We start from the raw sequence: 20,423 nt of genomic DNA on the forward strand, positions 1-20,423 counted from the left end.
TTAGATAGTACGACAGATTTCTAGGGGCTGATTGAGCTTTCTTTTTATATCGTCAAGATACTACAACATATAAATGCATTATTTATTTAGAGATGCATGAGGAGGGGATGTCTTTTTCTTTAATCGTCAAGAGCTACTACACAACATATAAATATATTATTTATTTAGAGATGCATGAGGGGGGGATGTTTTCTAAATTTTATTGAAACCACGATTACTTAAAAATTTTTATTGTAACAAGGAACTGACGGAGAAAGGATGTCTTAAATAATTTTTTACGAAATAAAAGCAATCATAATTTCGGATGGACTAACGTGCGACAGTCGAGATCTAAAACTGTTCAAGTTGCACGTTGAAATAAAAGATGTTTGAGGGTGGATGCTTGGTCAGAGTAGTCGGGAGCAAGTTGAGCAGGCCATTAGTATACCGACGGTGTTTTAACGAGTTAACAGGAAGCGCAAGGTGCCTTTATGGATCCGATTTCCTCGTATCCACCCTCGGAGCAGCTCTCGAACTATGTGTGACGGATAGGGCAGGGTAACGCACCGGGTAAGACCCCTCGCACTAAAACGCGAAAGTCCGGAGACCCTCCTGCAGACAATCTAATTAAGGTAAGATAACGTTGTAAACAGCCCCGGTGGAAGCGGAGGGTTGCTTCGGTGTTCCGCTCGGCCCATCCGGCGTCGTCAACAAAGCCATAACTCTTCCGACAGCGGAGTGACAGTAACGATTTCCGCGGCGAGGCGGGCGAGAGATCCCGGTGCATTTGGCATTTATGAGAACTACTCAGAATCGCCTGGTTTCCGGTTGCGTGCAATCGCCTTCGAGGCATTACTTCCGGGGGAAAAACACGGTAATACCCGAGGAGCCCCGTGTGTTTCGCGCCCTGCTATGTTAAAAAGGGAATACGGGGGGAACCAAGCAGCCAGTTTCAACGAGAAATATTGTAATCACTGGGAATGGCAGACGTATATCTTCATTAACGACGTGGCAGCACGCCTGTTTATTTATTGCGCCTCTGGATTAAACGGCTCCCCCTTTCTTCGGTTGCGAATGAGGGATGGAGCAATAACGGTCTTTAAGAACCAAAGAATTCTTAGTACATAGCTAAATGGCAATTTTTTTCTGTTTATGTCTCTGACCTTTCTTGTATTTTATAATAAATTGTGATTCCACCTTTCGTTGGCGTTCAAGGATTATTTTAGTTCAATTGGCTATCTCTTCGTTCAAATGTTTCGATATTGCAACGAAATTCAGTTCTCACAGCCAGTAGTGAAACCGCGTTATTTGCGTACATTGCTCGCAGAAACTTCAGTCAGTACATTTATTTCGAATATAAGCGACCAAGATTTATGATCACGAAGTGCTACTTCGTGAGCATAAACTGGAGCATAACGCAATAAATAAATTAAAATGTGAAATTCTTCCTCGCCCTGCGCATACTCTTCCGAGCTGTTCCCAACCGACTGCTTTCATTTCCATATCCAGTTCACGCGCATAAATATTATGCATGTAATTCGAGCAATAATCCTGACATTAAGAGAAAAGCATCATCAATTTTTCTTAGAAAAATCCATTGTTCCCTTAATTCCATGTGACAACGTACCACATAACATTAAAGTTGTTATATGCATAAAAATGTTCGCTACATCGATAAAATTCGGACATCTCGTCATTTGCGATTAGCCATGTCAATACCACAGTTTCGCCGGCAAATAACCGCGCGCACCGATAACAAAACACAAAACATTATAGATTACAGCGGAGGCCACAAGCGATTTCGAAAGTCCCCGCGATGTGACGGTGGCCGAATTTCGCTAAGCCATCAACCGGCCGGTTAATCACGCGAAATTCGCGGGCTTAATGGCCGATATTAAATTCCGAAAGTAATCCGCGGGCGGAAATGGTGTCAGTGGGTCGCGCGTCACTCACTGTCAGTCATTTTTCTATCGGATCGGGCCGGGCCTCTAAATAATTCCGTCGGATGATCGATATATGCCAGTCACCGTGCACCCTCGCTAACAAAAGTCAAACAACTGAAGCAACCGGGTTCGACAACGTGCAGGTTGAACCGGGGAAACCTTATTCCTTCGCATGAACTTTCCTTTTGGGTGTGGGATGGAATCGAGTTCGAGTCACGGGCGTGTCGACGGTAAAGCACCGGCATCGGCAATGTTTATTTAAGGAAACCCATAACTAACACGTTTCGATCGAGCCAGCAATAGGTACGGCCCTTGCCGGCCCCTTTCGCCACCCCGTGAACCACAATAAAAGAGTTTCAGTGGGGTGAGAGGGGAGAAGGGGGAACAACGAAACAGCCGGGGAACGTATTTTCGTCGGGGGCCAATAACGTTGGAAAACTCGCAAGTTTTTCGGGGAGAAGGTGCAATCGGCGATCGGTCTCGCTCGGTTGTGCAATAAATTTCACCGCAACGCTGCATCGGTCGCCACGTGACCCCGATCCCATCCCCTGCATCCCCTCTTCTGTCCCATTCTTGCCCCATATTCCGTGCAGAGTGGTCCGTCTAAGCACCGTGAAGATATCTCTTCGATGTAACAAGACAATAAATTTATTATGTACAATAAGGAACCCGTCCCTGGCTTCAATGAGTTTTAATTTTATGATTCTTCAACTATACACGACGTAAAACATCAGAACGCATCGCATCAATCCGGAAAACTCACCCTAACTCCCCAACGCCCCTTCCTCCAGATAATTACCAAGGCATAAAATCCATCCTCTAGCGTCCGATCGGAATAGGTCGCACGATCCATCCCATCATCAACGCACGGTTCAACAACGACGGTTCCTGTTAGGCATTGATCGTTTCGCGTTCGGATTTGTGGGCATCAAAGAACACAGTGCTGTCCTGTCCGACGAACCCTCTCGACTCGCAGCGACGTGTTCCCGGCTCGTATCGTAGGATAATGATCTAAATCCTAGGAGAATCCGAAACCCGATCCGCGGTGTCCCATAGGAGCTCGAATCTCGGCCATGGGTTTTCACGGGCGCCGCCTGTCCGTTCAGAAAATCACCCCTTGGAAAAAGAGAAAGGGGAGAATCGATTTTGTGGAACACATTTTTTGTGTACTGTCTCTACTGTTAATGATTATCCAGCTCGTAGTCGAAAACTTTTCACAACAGAGATCTCCAAGAAAATCCCCTTAACGCAAACATCAACACCACAACGTCACCGAAACACCGACAGACCCGGCAATCTGTCAGCCCCCGGAATCCCATAAAAACTCGCCTACAAGCGAATGATTTCGCCGTCGGTTTCCGTTCGCGTCCGCCCCGACATCTTCATCCCGAGATTGAATCGGATCGCCGATAAACCTACCCCAAGAAAATATTCGTTTATGCGAGTCTCGCGGCGTCGGGGTCCCCTAACCCCATAAATAACGTCGCGCGGCGGGGCTCCTATAATCTAGGAAAATCATTAGAAGCCGCAGAAAGCGTCGAGGGGGCGCGTATAAAATAAAATGTACGCGACTGATCGCGTAACCCCGAATCCTTTCGACCCCGACGGTTTTATTAGGCGCTTAGGGCACCGCACGTCGCGAGATAATTTTTCAGCGGGCATTAGCATCGGCGTTGGGACACGTGTCGGCTCGATTTGTCCTGCATGGGTCTCGCTACAACTCCATCAGGACACTCCACCACGGAGGAGTATCCTGCGGCGCCAGGACACGATCGAGCAATAAACCGGAGCCGCCATCATCGCCACGCTTCGCAAACACACTGGCGGGTCACGTGTTTTCACAGCGGCCGGGCTCTGGCTTCATAATAATCCCGGTGAAATTTATTAAAACCCCGTAATCAATGGCCGCCTCGCGTGTACACGCATTCGCAGCCGGCGCGGCGGTATAATGCAATTTTAATGCGGTTGGGACGCGTGTGCTCGACCGTCAAATATGTTTTTGCCACCGCGTGTCCGCGCGCGGATCAGGCGCGAGACGTTTCAATTTCGTTGGGAACCGTTTTTGACAGTGTTGCGGACTGGTTGTGAAATGGTTCGGGTGTGGAGACTGTGGTGACGTTGTTGGCGAAGGGCTGGATCTTCCAAATCCACAGTCGAATCTATGAAATATCTTCTATGAAGAAATCTTGAATGGACCGATAACAGATCTTAACCACACCTCGTACCTCCGAAAACCTTCGACATTCAAAAAATGTGATTGTGAATGTGAAAGTGTTGTTCATGCGACACAGGCAAGCTAGCATCCGTCTCGGATTAGAGTAAGGTTGATCAAGTCGTACCTCTTAACAAAAATACCGTATAAAACTTAGGATTTATCAAATAAATAGAAATTAAATGTGTTATTCAAAACTTGTGTTAATATTCTTGTTATTTATTATAACGAAATTAGAAAATCTATATGCCTTCAGGTAAAATAAACTAAATCTTTAAAAACTTACATCGGTACGACCAAAGGAACCGGTTTCCTAAGTCGTACCTAAGAATTCAATTAAGCAATCAACTTTTTGTTCTTTTGTCAACTCCACCGCATACATCGTGCACCCATGATTTGCATTTCAAGCATTGAATCATGTTTTCCTCCCGATCTTCTCCACAAATAAAACAAAACCAATCGCTTTTCTTCTTTTTAATTTGTAATGCCACAATTCCTTTTTACTAATTACTGCGTTTCTTTTATTTGCCGCATTTTTTGTTTTCTTTATTCTGCGTTGACGTTATTTCGACTGACGAGGTAGTACGACTTAGGAATCTCATGTGGGTACGACTTAAGACACGGCACAAGTTAAATTTAAAAAGTAAACATAACTTAAGTGAATAAAATTCATAAAAGGAACATAATTTTATCAATAATTTACTTGCAAGATTAACTACCAAACATATGCAGAAAATTATAAGAAAATTGAAATAAACTTAGTTGATGACAGGACTTATAATGAGGCTGGTTTATGGCAGACAATAATACGTAAAGCAACTTGGTTGACTCAGATGTATATTTGGTTGCCGTTGTATGTGCTGTTGTCGCCGTAGTTCGTTCAAAATTCAAGTGGTACGACTTAAGCACTGGTACGATTTGAAACCTATTGGAATCCTCATTGGAAGTTTGATCGAGGAACAGCACACGTTTCGGCGCGAAAGTTGCAAGGCTAGTCGACAATCGTGCCCCTTTCAGGCACTCGATCAACAAAGTCTCGCCGCGCGCTGCAGCAATTTATCTCCACCGGTGGATTCTATTTTGTATTATGCGAATCAGAACAAACTGTAGCTTAGCGATAACGAGAATCTGAGTGGCGAGGGTGGCGGGTCGTCTCTGAACGGGGGCGGATGGCAGCGGAAGAACAGGAAAAGAAGAAAACGGAGGCCGGAGGAAGAGAGAGAGAGAGACAGAATGGCATTTGCACTGGCTCCTGGCCAAATCCCACCTCATCAAAATGTCGGAAAGACGGCTTGGGACGAGTCAAGGCAACACGGTCTGAATGTCATCCCTTGAGGAAGTATCCTACGAGATCCCAGCCCCGTCCAGCACAGCTACCGGGAACGGGGTGGCTTGATATTTTTCGACGATGTACAATATAAGGGTGGAGGAGAGACGACAAATGCGAGGGAGCCGCGGGAGTCATCGCTCATGCTGATCCGGACGGTTCTTTGATCGCCCCGTGTCTTGATCAGCAGTTTTATAGCGACGTGATTAACTGTCGGATCAAGAGAAATGTTTTTTTCCCGTCGAGCATGAATGCGGTGGGTTGGGTCAACGCCGTTGAACGCGCCCGTTCGGGCTTTAAAAAATGTACTTTCTGACGTCGCGACTACATTTCGTGACGTCGAGTTTTCTTACGTTATTCTTGGGATTTTGCTGTATTCTACAGAAATTCGGGAAGATTTTATTTTTACGTGAGACTATATTTTTCGGAATATTGCACAACGTACAATTTCATAAATTCTGTTTCAATGACAATGATAACAGTAAAAATTTTTTATTGACGAATTAACGAGTTTATTCACTTTTGCTGACAGAATGAATCGTTCAAACGGTGGCCTAATAGCCTTAGAAAATTGGAATGATTCTGTTCCGGCAGCTAATATTATGTCTACAGATCGATTTACGACAGAGAGGAGGTTGCGACGTACGCCAGAAATTAGAAAGGACGGATGGCGTAGCTCTGAAAAATTCATCTCTTATTACGTCGTCGGCCGCCTTTCGTTCATATCTCTCGCGAAGATTCCTCCGATAGGGTGATCGCGCGACTATAATGGGACGCGGCTGCACCTTCCGGCGCGGCGGGATTCCTTCGACAGAGCCCCGCTGTGAAAACGGAGAACATTTATTGTACGAAATACGATCGTCCCTTCTTCAAAAGAATCCTGTTTGACGCAGTTGGCGAATAAAGCGGCCCGTAAGCGGACACGGTTCTTTGAGCGAATTCGCGCTCCGTACAAGCCACGTTACGTCCCCTCTGTCGATAACACCGCTCCTCCCCCGTTTCCACCCCCACACCTCCATCATTGTCCGGAGTAAACGGCGGAAGACCCACGGAGCTACACCGAGGAAAAATATCGGGGATACCGTCAGTTAATTTAGCTCTGTTTCGAGTCAAACCTTAAAACGTCGCTACACCTCGACGTTTAAAAAATATCATATTTCTTCTAGTATTTAGTTATCCGAACAACTCGAATGTATGGAACATCATTGTTGAAAAATATTGGGGCTGCAACTGCAGTTTAGTTTTTCTGTTTTTTTTTTTAGTCAAACCTGCAGGAGGTGGACCAAAATATTACATTTTTTATTTAATCCTCGAAAACCATTAGAGCTACATCCAGTTACTTTGATTTTGATATGACTTCCCATTAAAACTCTAAAAGGAAGTACGAAATTTTTACTTTGCATAAATATAATGCTGCAATTGCTGTAATTGTTATTTGTGGAAACGCAATACACACGCTCCACGCAGCGCGTGCAAAGTCCATCGGCTCTTGGTCCGGTATTTGCAGAAATCGTATGAAAAGGTCAATAAAGCTCCGCAGCGATCCGCGGATTCCGCGAGCGCGCGTCCATTTTTGTTTCCTCCGACAGGCGAGTTACATTTTCGATGCAGGTCTATGGTTTACGGAGTGGAGTGGAGAGGGGGGTGTGGGTTCGTTTCGGAGTTCTGTTTTCACAGAATTTGTTCCCTTCTATGCTTCGAACTATTTTATACCGTAATATATTGTTCGTTAGTGGAACAAACTCTCCGGGCGGAACGGCCCAGGAAACTCTGGTTCGCGCTTCGAAACGGAAAGCGAGGCGATACCGGGGGATGGAGAATTTTACGGAAAATCGGATTTCGAGTTTTGCTTCGCGATGTTGGCCCCGTATTTTTGTTACCTTTGCTGCGAGCGGCGGACGCCATTCGGCTACGCTCTTCGAGAAACGAGAGTCCGGATCGTAAACTAAAAGTATGCTTTATTGACTTAACTTCCCGTATTGAATTTCGAAAATGGTGAAATGTGGTAATTATGCTGCCTCGGGTTCTGAGTATATCTGTGTTCCCCCACGCCTGTGACAAATAATAAATTCAACCTTTGATAGAAGCTTGGTTGATTGTTCATTGGAGGAACAATTAACAGCGTACATTATTTCGCAACGTGCGTTTTTGATGATTATTTATTGCGTCTTCTCATAGGACATTATTTACGACGATGTAAACGATAAATACATATGTAGTTTTGATAAATAGCATTTTTAAATGCAAATCATGGGGCACGACTTGAGGAACATTACCCTATATAATTCATTTTTCATTGAAAAGAAAGTTAAAGGATAAACTTGTCTCACTCCAGTTATAAATTTGTCTGACCAGTCCGCATTCGCAAATAAGATCGAGGAGTGGTATAATGAAGCTACTTTGTCGCCGGTTCAATTCGGTGGAAAGAGAACAGTATTATTTCGATAGGAACGTGTGAAACAGTTGAACGTACCCCAGAAACTCTGCTATTGTACTCCGGCCAATCGGGGGTTCCCCCAATTCCTTTTTTTACACACGAGAGAAGCTCTAATTCGCTCTAACAACGCGCGATTACCGAGCCTGTTCCACCGCACGCAACAACGTGCCCATTAAGAGGGCCCGATGTCTGTGCGGATCCTACACGGGGCTGGCTGCAATTACGCTCTGCGTTCCTCGACCAATCGGCTTTCTCTATTCTGGCCATATGCCTACCACCGCTATCCTAAATGACTAATAGAGCCCCGATCCCGCGTCGGTTTTCGAAACGTGCAAGGTGCACGGCATCGGAAAAGTCGAGTGATAGCTAGGGTGCAGGGGCGCATCGTTTCAAACAATAGGCAGTTTAAGCATTGTGCTTCGAATCTGTCCAGAATTTTGATCCTGCGTTGTAGCGTCAACAAAGCCTTCAGATCAGTGAAGAAATTGTAGCATTGGAGGAGAAATAGTGAGCTCTATTTCCCGGGCTGTCTCACCAGATATTACCACATTAATTTACACAATCATCAGTGATAGTCAGTGAAAATATTTGGGGGACCATTTTCGAGAATATTTTCAAGATATTCAGAATATTTTCGACTTTCTTTGGTATAATCCTATAGATTTGAGGAAAATGCCAAAACTGTAAGTTCTAATGACAGGAGTTCACTGATTTCAAGCACCTTTGACAGGTTAGGCTACCTTCTCCTGTATTTCAGGTACTCACTTGAGTCGCAGATGCATAAAACGCAGCAATTACCACAGTGACACAGACACTGATAAAATAGCCAAGGTGCGCGCCGGTTAGATGACATTAGACAGGTGCAACGAGCGACACGTTTAACCAATTTGTCGGCCGAGGTTCGTTTTATTGGAGCACTTGTACGGGAACATCGTTTGCCACTTCCGTGACGAGTATCTCTGGCCTGACTGTCAAGATCGCAGCTACATATTCGATCACAGGCCAGCGTACGAGTTTGTGGGGGCGGTGGGGACGGTGCATTAAGTATGAGCGACGGATTTGCAGGCGATCGCGATGAAAGCAGCGTCGCGACAAGCTACGCGTCGACGTTATGCGGCATTACTCGTTGAATCGTCTGTGATGTTGATAGGGAGCGACGCGGACAGCGCACCTGGTAATATCCACGAGATTACAGGTTGTCGTCCTGCGTTACGCTTTGATGCTCACCGGTCTGGAAATGAATAAGTATGCGTCGAAGGAGACTTTGTCCTGGCCCCTTGCTGCAGGTGGTCCCGATCCATTGTTCCCCGGCTTCGATACCCCGATCCGGACCCCTCAACCCCTGTTTCAGGACACCCCCCTCTCAGGATAATGCGACACGGGCCGGAGAGGAGAGTTTCATTTAAGAAGATCGCGCCAGGAATTTAATAAACGGTATTTAGAAATTACGCGCGCTCGATTTGCCTTGCCGCCGAGGGTGCAAACTCCCGGAGCGCTATAGTGGGTCAAGAAAGTCTGTATAGTCTCCCTGAAGCACAGTGTAACTTTTTAAACATTGAATAAAATGGTTGTAGTTCTTTTTGAGAGGTTCGAAAGATTGGGTTACTAGACAATGTATAAAAGGATTTTTGTAAAATAAATGAATAGAAGTGTGGGAATATCGAGAAATGGAGAATCGAGAATCGAAACAGCGGCATCTCTGAGTGTGAATGTGTGTGAAGATGTGTGAATGCGTGTGAATGTGCGTGAGAATTGAATGTCTGCTGTCTTTCGTTTCTAATGTTTTATAAATAATTATATCGCTTAGAGCGAAACGATAAAATGGAAAAGCTAGGAACAGTCAGCATCACCTGGGGCTCCGGAAAATCAATACCAAAATATGGAAACAATGACGACCACGCAGGAATCGAAATTCTCCCACGCTTCCGAACCACTCGACCAACCCTAATCCGGCACCGGTGCCCCAAATTAACCCCCGACAATTCAGACTGATCCTCCCCGCCCCCATTACTCATCCCCGCACAGCCGTTTCTCATTTCCTAGCTCGATCAGCGTGCCGCATTTATTTTTTATTCATAGATCCGGCCAGGTTGTGAAACAGGACGCGCGCCGTTGAACCGTGCCCGAATAGAATGTGATCAATTTCATTTCGGGTGCATAGGGCGCGTCGTCGGCCGCGTACGAACCTGTTGAGAGAGCCACACGGGGACAGAATTTTAAGCGGAATGCACGCGTCCTCGAGCACTCTGAGGAACGTTGGGGGTGGAAAAGGGGTTGGCGAGGGCGGAGAAGGGAGAGGACGATTTATTTCGCGTTTAAAAGAGCGACGTCGGATATCTGCCGCGCGGAATCCCGTAAATGGGAATACACGGGCCGGACTCTTTCAGCACGAATAATTAGGCTATAGAGGACGCTTCGAATGCCGCCGCCGCCGCCGCGAACTTCTGCATCAAAGATCGTCCGGCCCCAGCTTGTCGCTCGTAATTTCTCGAGATCCCGCCGAGCGTGGCCGCGCTTTTTCCCGGCGAAATGGGCTCTCCTTTAAAACCCGCCGAGAGAATGTCGAGCGCAACCGGCTGTTCGTCGCGTTGAAAAATTTCGAAACCAGAACGGCTTTCAATGGGATGCACCCGTCCCTTATACACCCGCGCGAGTCTTCCGATGAAAACCCTTCGTACACGTCGAAGGGCGGATCGTTCCCAGCACGACCCAGTTCAGGAGGTCCTTGTTCCATCGAGGACGCCTTCATCCGCGAAGGACTATTTTCCTTCCACGGTCGATGGAAGATGTCCATTCAGTTCGGTTGAATATTAAGATAAGTGGTAATTAATTCTGGCGCATTTACTGAGACTTCACACACAATTTTGATCGTAGTATATGCTTCGTATTTATAAATGTAATTGCAATCCACAATAAAAATGGTGAAGGATGATTTCCGAACTGCCCAATGTAAAATAATCAAAGACATCCCGAATTCAGTATTCGAAACACAGCCTTAACTTTAATTTCCGCGGGGCAGAGCATCGGTCAGCGACTATCGTCATCGCGTTTCGTGGAGCTCTAAGGTCTCGGTACCGGAAATAAAAGCTGCGGCAGCTGGCGCGCAACGTAATTACGGCTGTAGATGCGAAAAGGTTGTCGCCGAAAAAAAGCACGTCAGCTGGAAGGGTCCACGGACCGGCTACACCATGAAACTGGGTTAAACAAGTCCCGACGAATTTCACAGAACTTTATGAGCAAGTTTAATCAGCCTGTGTAACGGAGCTTTACAACCGCGGTTCTTTCCGTGGGTCCTTTGAAAGGCCGAGCGCGTCAACCTAACCGAGAAAAATCGCATTAACGACACAATCGAACTGTGGCTGGTCAGAGTGTAAATACAGTTAGCTCGGGTGCCGTCTCTGGAATCGCTCTCATTAGCGTGATCCGTTGAATAAAATCGTTGAAAAGAAGAACGTGGAAGGTCGCGACCGCGGAGGAAGGAACACGAAAGGGCGTTTAATGACAGCTTGGAATAAGCCGTGGAGCCATCGGCCAGCAAAGGTGGAGGCTTAATTAAGCGAGTTTCACTCGCTCGTCTGTGTACGTGTGCACGCAGCACTGAAACAGACGCGCGCGACCGGAGGAAAGGTCCGGCTCGCGCCGGCCACATACTCGCGTAATAACGTACGTAAGCGTGGCACGTAACTGCGACGCAACAACGGGAGAATGGCGACTGATTGCCACGCCGCCGTGCGAATTTAACGCGAGAGATTCCCCGCGAATTTCGTGGCCGAGCCACGCGCGATATCCAAAGCGGCCGCGTTTCCGGCCCGCCGCGGACCGACGCGAACTGTTCGCTAACTTCCACAATAAAATCTGCCGACACCTCTCTACCCTCTCTGGTTCCCTTTCTCTCTGTCTCTATCTCTCTCTCTCTCTCGATTCTGTGCGTGTGCCAGGCCAGAGCGGAAATTGTTATTGAAATCGCAATCGCAATCGCGATCGTAATTAAAGCGCCGCCGTCTTCGCTACTGATTAGACTCGATTCATCCCGGACCCACCGGCATGATGGCCAGCAATCAACCAGCCGCTGAACCCTGTTGACCAGGCGACGATGGGGGATGTCTTGTAACGATGTTTATGGGAAATGGTTCGTGGCAACGGGTGCAATGGAAACGCAGGAAAAAATTATGGTGGATTGACGTTTTCTAGGCGGAGCCGCTTTATGTTATGTTAGTGTAAAAGTAATCCCAACAAAAACATCGTGGAAACAGGAGCCAAGTTCCTATGGCCGTAAAAAGTTGTGAGATCAAACAAAATACGGCCAAGTTCGTTAGCTTAGAAATACCTCTTGCAATACAGAAAAAAGCATTTGTAAAAATTCGTTTAAAAGAACGCTATTTAATTTTTAAAGAGTTACACGGAGGGCTAAATTATTCAAACTTGGCCGCTACCTAACACTTTTTATGCCCATTGGTTTAAAAATAATTTACAGAGAAATGAGAAATAACCAATTATAAAATTTCTCGAGAAGGAACACTAGTTATAAGCCTCTAAGAAACGGCTAAGTTGTTTCGTGTAAAAGGAGGTAGTGCGAGAACTTGGCTGATGCACTACCGTGCACCGAGATTATCGAAGCATTTAATCAATACCTATAAATTTGTTCAAGAATGTACAGTAAAATTTTTGGGTAGGTATATTTTATGTTAACGTAGTTATTGTATGTTACTTCTAGTTGTCTTCACTCCTTCAATCACGAACATTTTTTTATCACTGTTGCGGTCACTTCTTAGAAAATAATATAAAAACGGGAAAATGCATAAATATCCGCAGTCTGGTTATAATACTTGAAAGGCACAAGCAGGCATACTAACGAAATGTGTATTTCATGCAGAACCGTTCGCAGTGTGCTCCTGTCTCGCCGCAGTATCGAACACAGCGCAGGGAGGCATCATTGTTTCCGCGATTCGGCGGTTATCGCGGTGCGTAAAAGTGATAGCGGCGCGTAATTAATTTCGGGCGTCGATGCCAGCCGCGGACAACAATTTATAACGTAATAGACGGCGGCCGGCCGAAATTATCCGGTTTTTATCGGTCCATAAATACACGAGGACAGTATCGAGGTTCGTCGGTCGGTCGCGCGAATTTTAAAATAAGGAATGCGTTACACGCATCCAACAAGAACCATCCCCTCCACCGCTGCAGTCGCGTAGAATAATTTGCTGCTCGATAACGAACGGCCTGATAACGCTTCCCCGATCGAATCTAAACGGGTCAGTAATGCAAAAATCCCATTAATGTTATGCGGCGAGCATTGGTGAAATATTTCCCGCAGATAGCGTACCCCCCTACCCCTCCTGCGGATCAGCGTTAGATAACCCGGCGCTCGGGACAATGTGAGAATCGATTGACGAGATTATACTGTAAATGCGACCGAATTCGTGGCACTTTGCGAACGGTATCAATGCACTGCACATGATTTTCTGGTAATTGTGTGGCAGCGCTGTTTGTATTTCGCGATGAGTCGTTCGCTTCTTCGACGGTCATACACACTCGAATAGTTGAAAGATCAAATGAAAATGAATCTTTTCGAGCTGACCTCGAGTAATTAGTTTTTTTATCGAATTTATTTATTTAATTCAATCCCCCCAGAAGTTGTGTAATCGGAAATATTTATAAAAATATGATGAATATGAAAGAAGCTGAGCAGACGAAGTTGAGACATTATACTAATTCTGAACACACGTTGAGCTATGAATAAAATTCACTAGACAGGTCACCCTATTTTAAACTGCATTAATGCACAGCGCAGACCGCCAGATCTCACGCTCCTCTCTTTTCTCATCCCAGCTCGTTTCCCTAAATTCCTCATCAATCGAGCAGGGTTACTCTAATCCGAACAATCGTTAGAAGGTAATAGGGTTTGAAAACCGACTCGTTATAGTCGTCGAGAGAGCGGGGCTGCGCGCAGGAGTCTTTTCCACACCGGTTTAAGCCCATTTCCTTTCGAACTGCTCCAGCTCGCGTAATACATCCGCATCAGCACCGTATTTTCCCGTCGCGTTTCTCCTCTTTTTATTTCACTTTCGTCCGCCCCCGCAACCGAGTCTTCGGCCCTGTACTCTAATAGCAATACGGGTACGCTCGTAGTCGAGTCGGGCCGAGCCGGGTCGGCGCGCGTCGTCGTCGTCGTCGTCGCTACGGTATTCCTCTGTGGCAACGGGCGGAGAGCACGCTTCCGTCTCGGATAATGAAATTAGAGTCGTGTTCCATTTGTGAGCCTTGCGGGGCAATATTCTTCAATTATAGCCGACGGTCGAGTATAGGGCCCGGCCCGGTAGCCGAGCATCGTGGATCTTGCAAATACGGGGGCGGCTTTTCCAAGCGCGCCACTCGGAAAATGCGATTGTGAGCGACTGAGAACCTGAGGAACCGAGATGGAACGAGGAGAACCGCGACAGAGAGCCAAGCTAGAACGAGAGAGAACCCCAGGAAACAAGAATGAACGGGAGAGGATGCAAGGGTCTTGTCGAACAACCAAGAGTCTCTGCGCCTCTTCAGACTCTGAGTCATATGAAAACGGCTCCGCGATACGTCGATGCGACACGGATACATCGTGGTCGTTACACGGCTCCTCCTATCTCCACTTTCAAGCAAAACGCTCCCCTACCTGCTCTCTTTCCCTGGGGTTGTTTTCCCTTCCCTGTTTGTCTGACTTGCTTTGATACCTCCGGTACCTGCATCGATGAATATGCAAGCGTCGAATAGTTCAGCGAACCGTTGTTTAATGATGTGGGGAACCGTGTCAGGTGAAACTCGCTTTGTTGCCAAAACCGGGCCAAGATTCGGGAACAATACTTCCGCGGGATCGCGCCGGGTTTGATATAGAAGCGACGACGAATGTAAGATCCCGAGGAAAGAGGGTAAAATGTAGGTGACGAGCAATGTGTGAAGGATTTCTTTGATCAAGAGCCCCGTGACCCAGAGATTGCGATCGCAGTTGCTAGAATTTGGAACAATGGTCAGAGGTTTGAGCGAATGCTGGGATTCGTATTTTTGGAGGGAGGTTTGAAGAGAGAAGATGTCAAGTCAAATTTGTTTTCGGTTTCATTATGTCGATAAAAGAGTAGAATTGTGTGAAATGTCGAAGTTCACATACTCCCGATATTTTGGTGTGATTATGATGATGTGAAGCGTACACATACACTCGAAATATAAGTGAATAATAAACTTGCTTTAGTCATTGACTTAACTAAAATTATTTTCTATTTTAAATTTTAAATGGTTTATCAATTAGCCAAACAGAGAACAATATTTGCTTTGCAGAATATTAAGTGTGTTTCAGGAAAGTATTGAAACTTAACAATGTGCTCACATGATACAAAAATTAACTCTGCGAAAAGTATTCGCCAATCCAGATCTCTCCCCGATTTGACGTTTAATTCGCGAAACCGCATGCCCAGTTAAAAATTGAAATTTAATTTTCGATAAACAATGCGATCACGGCCGAGGGTTTCCGGAAAATGTTACGCACCGATAATTGAGAGGTTTGTTTGGCGAAGTTAAATCTAGCAAATCCGCGTCCGCGTTCAGCCGTAAATTTGTAAAAATACTGTTGTGTGAACTTTTAATGGGGCGGCTTGTAATTCGACACGTTGTCAGTCCCGAAATATAAATTTCCGAAGATTCGAAGATGTGTGAGAGTTCTATCGTTGCTGTCGCGGGGAACGCTGCAACAATGTGGTTCCCGTTAAAATATCCACGATCGAGGTGCACACGAGTTGCACGCTGAATTCATGACGCTATCGAACGGTCCTTGTCATCGGAAGCGACGCAAAGGCAAAAGCTCGAGCACTCGTGCGAACGCCACGACGAAATCTCTATAAAAACGATTTGTTACTGCGTGACATAGAATTCCTTTTCGGCAGCAACGACTCAATAATTTCCCGCCGGAAAAAATAGGTGAATTGTTGACAGTGGAGGAAACGACATTTGCATTGTACGTGTTACACTCTCAACGCGATTGCGAAGCACAGCGTTTTAAACGTGGAAAAGAGATTTCTTTTTCTGTATTTAAATACACAGATTATTTCGATAGTACACCATTGTAAGCTATTGTTAATTTGTAATAAAACTATGCCATCGTAATTCGAACGTAATAAGTAGACTGCGGACCTTTATGCGAAATAGAAACTAAATTGAATGTTAATTCTGTCTTTAATGATTTTCATAGAGGAGAAATCATATATTTGCATATTTAATTTTTCAAATTTTCCAACAATTTTGAAGTGTATATACTCAATTTTCCTATAAATGCATAAAGATCCGCAGTCTAGCAATAAGCAAGATTTGTTTAGGCAAAAGTTGACATTAATTTTCCAATTGGATCTCCAGCACGATGAAATAAAACGCTTTGAAAGGCACTCGTTTAACCTTCGCCAATTAAATTTCCAAAATGTTTGACTCGGTAATAAAATTGCGTGGAATCGCGAATTTTTCGCGAGCTCTTCCATTAAATGTTAAATCACAGTTTACGAGTTAATTCTCGCATTCCGTTTGCGCTCGTTTTATTGTGGGACAACGTTATTCCTCTTTGAAACGGGAGATCGTAACAATGGCGGTCGAGTGTCCCGTGGAAATGGTTCGCCGGTCTCTCAATGTTTTCTCTATTTAATTTCTGGTTCGCAGAGCCTTCTTTCATCGGCTTTGAGGCGAACGTTGCTCGCGATCGAAAGATGACGGAGAAAATTAAAAACGGAACCCTCCGTCGTCGAGGAAGTCACGCGCTAGGTATCAGTCGAAACACCTCCGTTGATGAGAACATTGGTGGGTTTACAAAGTGAGTCGTGGGAGATGGTTGTTTCTGTTTCTCCTCTCCGCTTACCGTAGCTTCAATTGAAAAGATTATTAATTCTTGTAGTATAATATAGATATAGTATAGTATAAGAATTAATATAGTAACACCATTCTCTTCAACCACATCCATACGAAGTTTCCTCTCGAAACCCCAAGAATCCGCCATTGGATCGGCATCCGATCGATCTCGCAGAACAATAGCGCTCGCAAATCCGTGTGCGAAACCGCGTTGACAGAAAGAGTCACGGTATCAACCGGAAACGCGGGTATGCCTTTCAGGGACGGCGTTTTCGGCGTGTTCGGTCGTACAACGGCGCGCGGCGGGTTTCAGGCCGATGGATCAGTGTCGTTCGCTCCAATAATTTCGGTGCGATGACGGTGTGCGCAAGGGAAAGAACAGGGCGGAGAGCGGTGTGCGTCAGTGGAAACGGTTCCCTTCCGGATGAAAACGGTCGTCGGTGGCGTAACGCGAGCCAGCAGCGTGGCCATTACGCGGCGGTTAAGCCGGATAATCGATCGAGCAACGAGCAGCAACGGTAGCGACAGCCCGTCCACGGGCGCAGATGAATTAGATGGGCTGCCAATAGCGCTCATTAGCGTGCCAGGCGCAGAAAACGCCGCAGGCCGATTATGAAAAGCGAATTCCTCGGCCTGGCCGGAGGGTAGGGTGTGATACTAGGAAAAACAGACTTGCCGGTCGAAAAACGTCCCGGGTACGATGAAACGCGGCGGCACAACATGCTCGAAATGAATTTGCGGTCTTGGACCATGGTGCCACCCCCCCCCCCCCCCCTTCACGTTTCTCGTCGTTCGCCATTGGAGCCCAGTCATCAGCCGGACGTCAAAACGCGTACGATAAACCCCACCGGGTGTACACAGGCCTCTCTACATCGGGGCTCGCGACACGCGCCCGAAAACCGCTGCCCCTTTCACGCCTAATTCGTCCGACCGAGCCGCAAATCGAATTAGTTGTTATTCAGCTCTCGATCGTATGATTCCGCGTACGTCGCCAGGTCGACGGCCTCCTGGACCCGCGCATTAGCCGCGGCCACGTAATTGGCGCACCGGCGGTCGCGGAATTTTTTCCAACGATCGGTGAAACGCCAACCCCCGGTTACAACCCCCCGTCCCCGCGACATACCTATACGCGGAACACCTGGCTCGGTTCGATAAACCGTACCTGCCTGTGGAATTTGTTTCCCTGCGAACCCTTCTCGGTTATTGTGGTACCGCTTGATTTTTAGATCTGCGAGGCGGTGAATTTTGTCGAATGGTTCAGCTAAGGACTAATTAGGATCTTTATCTGCCTGAATTGCGGAAGGTCCATTCTTTCCCTAAGAAATTAAATAATTACTGAAATGAATCCGTAACTATGAATTAAAACTAGAAATTCGCCGTGAATTATTACCTGTTGAAAGAATGGTAGCCATAGGTAGACAACCGTTTACGCGTCGAAGAACTTCAATAGCATCGTACGAATCTTTGTAGCAAAAGGATGTTAGGTCGAATTCAGGCGACAGTTAGACCCGACGAGCAGCATCGAGCGGAAACATGCCGCGCAGCAGAGAAATCCCGATTATTTCGATCTCGTTTTATTCCCAGTGGATTATTCCGGGGCGACGACGTATCTGGAGGAACGTCGGGCTCTGCTTTTCCTCCGACGTCGATGTTTATAAATCACGAGTCATAAACTGCGATCGTATGTGTTCCCTCCTTTCTGTGCGACGAGTCCCGGTATCGCTGCTCGATTTGCTCGTTATCTGTTAAACCCTTTCAGAAACGGGACGCGCGGCGGTTCTCTCTCGCCGTTCGAGCCCGGGAATCGATATCTTTCTTTGCTCGACAAAGAGACTATTTGCCGTATTACTAAAGCTATATAGCGTTCGCCTTCCATCGGCTTTCTCCTAGTATTAACTCCTTTTCTGCGGCGATCGCGCTCGCGGGGACCTCGTCCGACGTTCGATTGCTCAATTGATACTCTTGGCCCTGATATCGGGGACCAATAACAAGAAAAAAAGGAGAAAAGGAGACGCACCCCCCTTCCGGGAGATTAAACTTTATTAGCCCGCGTAATCGCACGTTAAACATCGAAGCACGACTTTTACGTGTCTCGCGAACTCTGCGGCTTAGACTCCGTGGCTGAATAGTGAACGGACATACTACTGAATCGGGGAGCGATGGCAAACGTAGGATCGATCACTGGAAAGATCAGGATCAAGGACGTTTGACGGAATTACTAAAAAATTATACATTGAATCAAAATATGTGAAAATTTATATATCACCTTGAATGTCATCACTAGACAGCGGATCTTTATGTAAAATAAAAATGTTCTATCTAAATAGCAACAAACTGAAGTGGAATATGAACTTATTTTCTCTCTGAATATGTTTAATGGTTTGAGAATAATATAACAGTACTGCTAAATTGTTCTAATATTTTTACTGCTTTAAATTACACCTACTCATTTTCGTCATAAATGCATAAAATCCGCTGTCACGAATCTAACTCGATGTTATGGTGCAAGCTGTTAATAAAATATTTTCCCACACTGCAGACATAACTTTGATAAAACTTTTCACTAAATACATAACAAACAATAATACTGATTTATTCGTGTATCATCAGCCACATCCTATTCAAAATGGCCAAAAGGATTCTTTACAAAATCACTTCCCAAAATCGAAGCGAAATCTCCACCAGGCCGAAAACTTTGCATACACGTTCGCATAGTTCGCGTTCAGCCCACACGCCGGGAATACAGTCGAATCGAAAATCTTTCAGCGGCGGGCATCGACTCGCATCGACACGCGCGAAACCGCAACTCGTCGCGCCGCGTGACAAAGAACATACAGAGCGACAGGGGGGGCACAGCGGGGACGTCCAAATTACGGGGACAAAGAGTTCACAGGCGGTCGGGATTCAACGGAATAACTTGCGATAGTGGTGGGGCGATAAATCGATAATATCGAAAACAGCATCGGTCCGTAATTCGCGGGAGATGTTAATTTGCCGCGGCCCAGCGCACAGTGCGGACAAATGGCCTAATATTCGGCACTTCTCTAAATTTGGTTATTAATGTATATATAGGTAATTTTTTTACAGAAAATGATATTTACCAATATAATTAATAAATTTATTAAGAAATTAACAATTTTTATTTAAACAAAAATATATTTTTAAAAACTAACATATTTAAAACGAAATTAATAATAAATGAACCATATTTAATATTAATAATAATAAACTTAGACAAATTATAATAGTATAAACAAGACTAACAAACTTAACAAAACGCTATTCGCTATCCGAGTCATCCTCGGTACTTTGAATGTGATCCAAAATGAATTATTCAATCCCGTGATCTTGCACATTTCTGATTAAATATTGATGAATTTCAGTAAAATCGCAAGATTTGCTTTTTGTTGTCGTTTCTCGAGATATTTCAATCTCTTCAGATAAATCGTCCACCCTGTATAATTATTGCAAAATTGTATTATGCATAAAAATGATTATTATATGATTATTAATAACAATTTCCACCCTAATACGCATTTTTTGCTAAAGAAATGTATTTCATATCGTGATATACACGAATATTCAATTTTTCTGTGGCGGACAAATGGCAAAATTTTGTACAAAAATCCAAATTTGTTTACGAATGTATATGTATTGTGGTAATTATTCGCA

General features: G+C 45.4%; 1 protein-coding gene across 13 annotated transcripts in view; it reads right to left on the minus strand.

The window, feature by feature from the left end:
* Positions 1-20,423, minus strand: part of Ten-a (Teneurin-a transmembrane protein) — a 782,863-nt gene that overhangs the window by 327,212 nt on the left and 435,228 nt on the right. Inside the window, exon 1 of one of the 13 annotated variants that reach the window (XM_076447172.1) lies at positions 8,664-9,206. The exons of 11 other annotated variants lie outside the window; for them this stretch is intronic. In XM_076447172.1, the coding sequence (XP_076303287.1) occupies positions 8,664-8,751 (88 nt within the window). In that variant the 5' untranslated portion in view covers positions 8,752-9,206. Of the gene's footprint in view, positions 1-8,663; positions 9,207-20,423 lie in introns of those variants that run through there. One more of the 13 variants, XM_076447173.1, reaches the window with a different exon arrangement.

This window comes from Lasioglossum baleicum, chromosome 2 (genome assembly GCF_051020765.1).
Source record: "Lasioglossum baleicum chromosome 2, iyLasBale1, whole genome shotgun sequence".
In the NCBI taxonomy this organism is placed as follows: Eukaryota; Metazoa; Arthropoda; class Insecta; order Hymenoptera; family Halictidae; genus Lasioglossum; species Lasioglossum baleicum.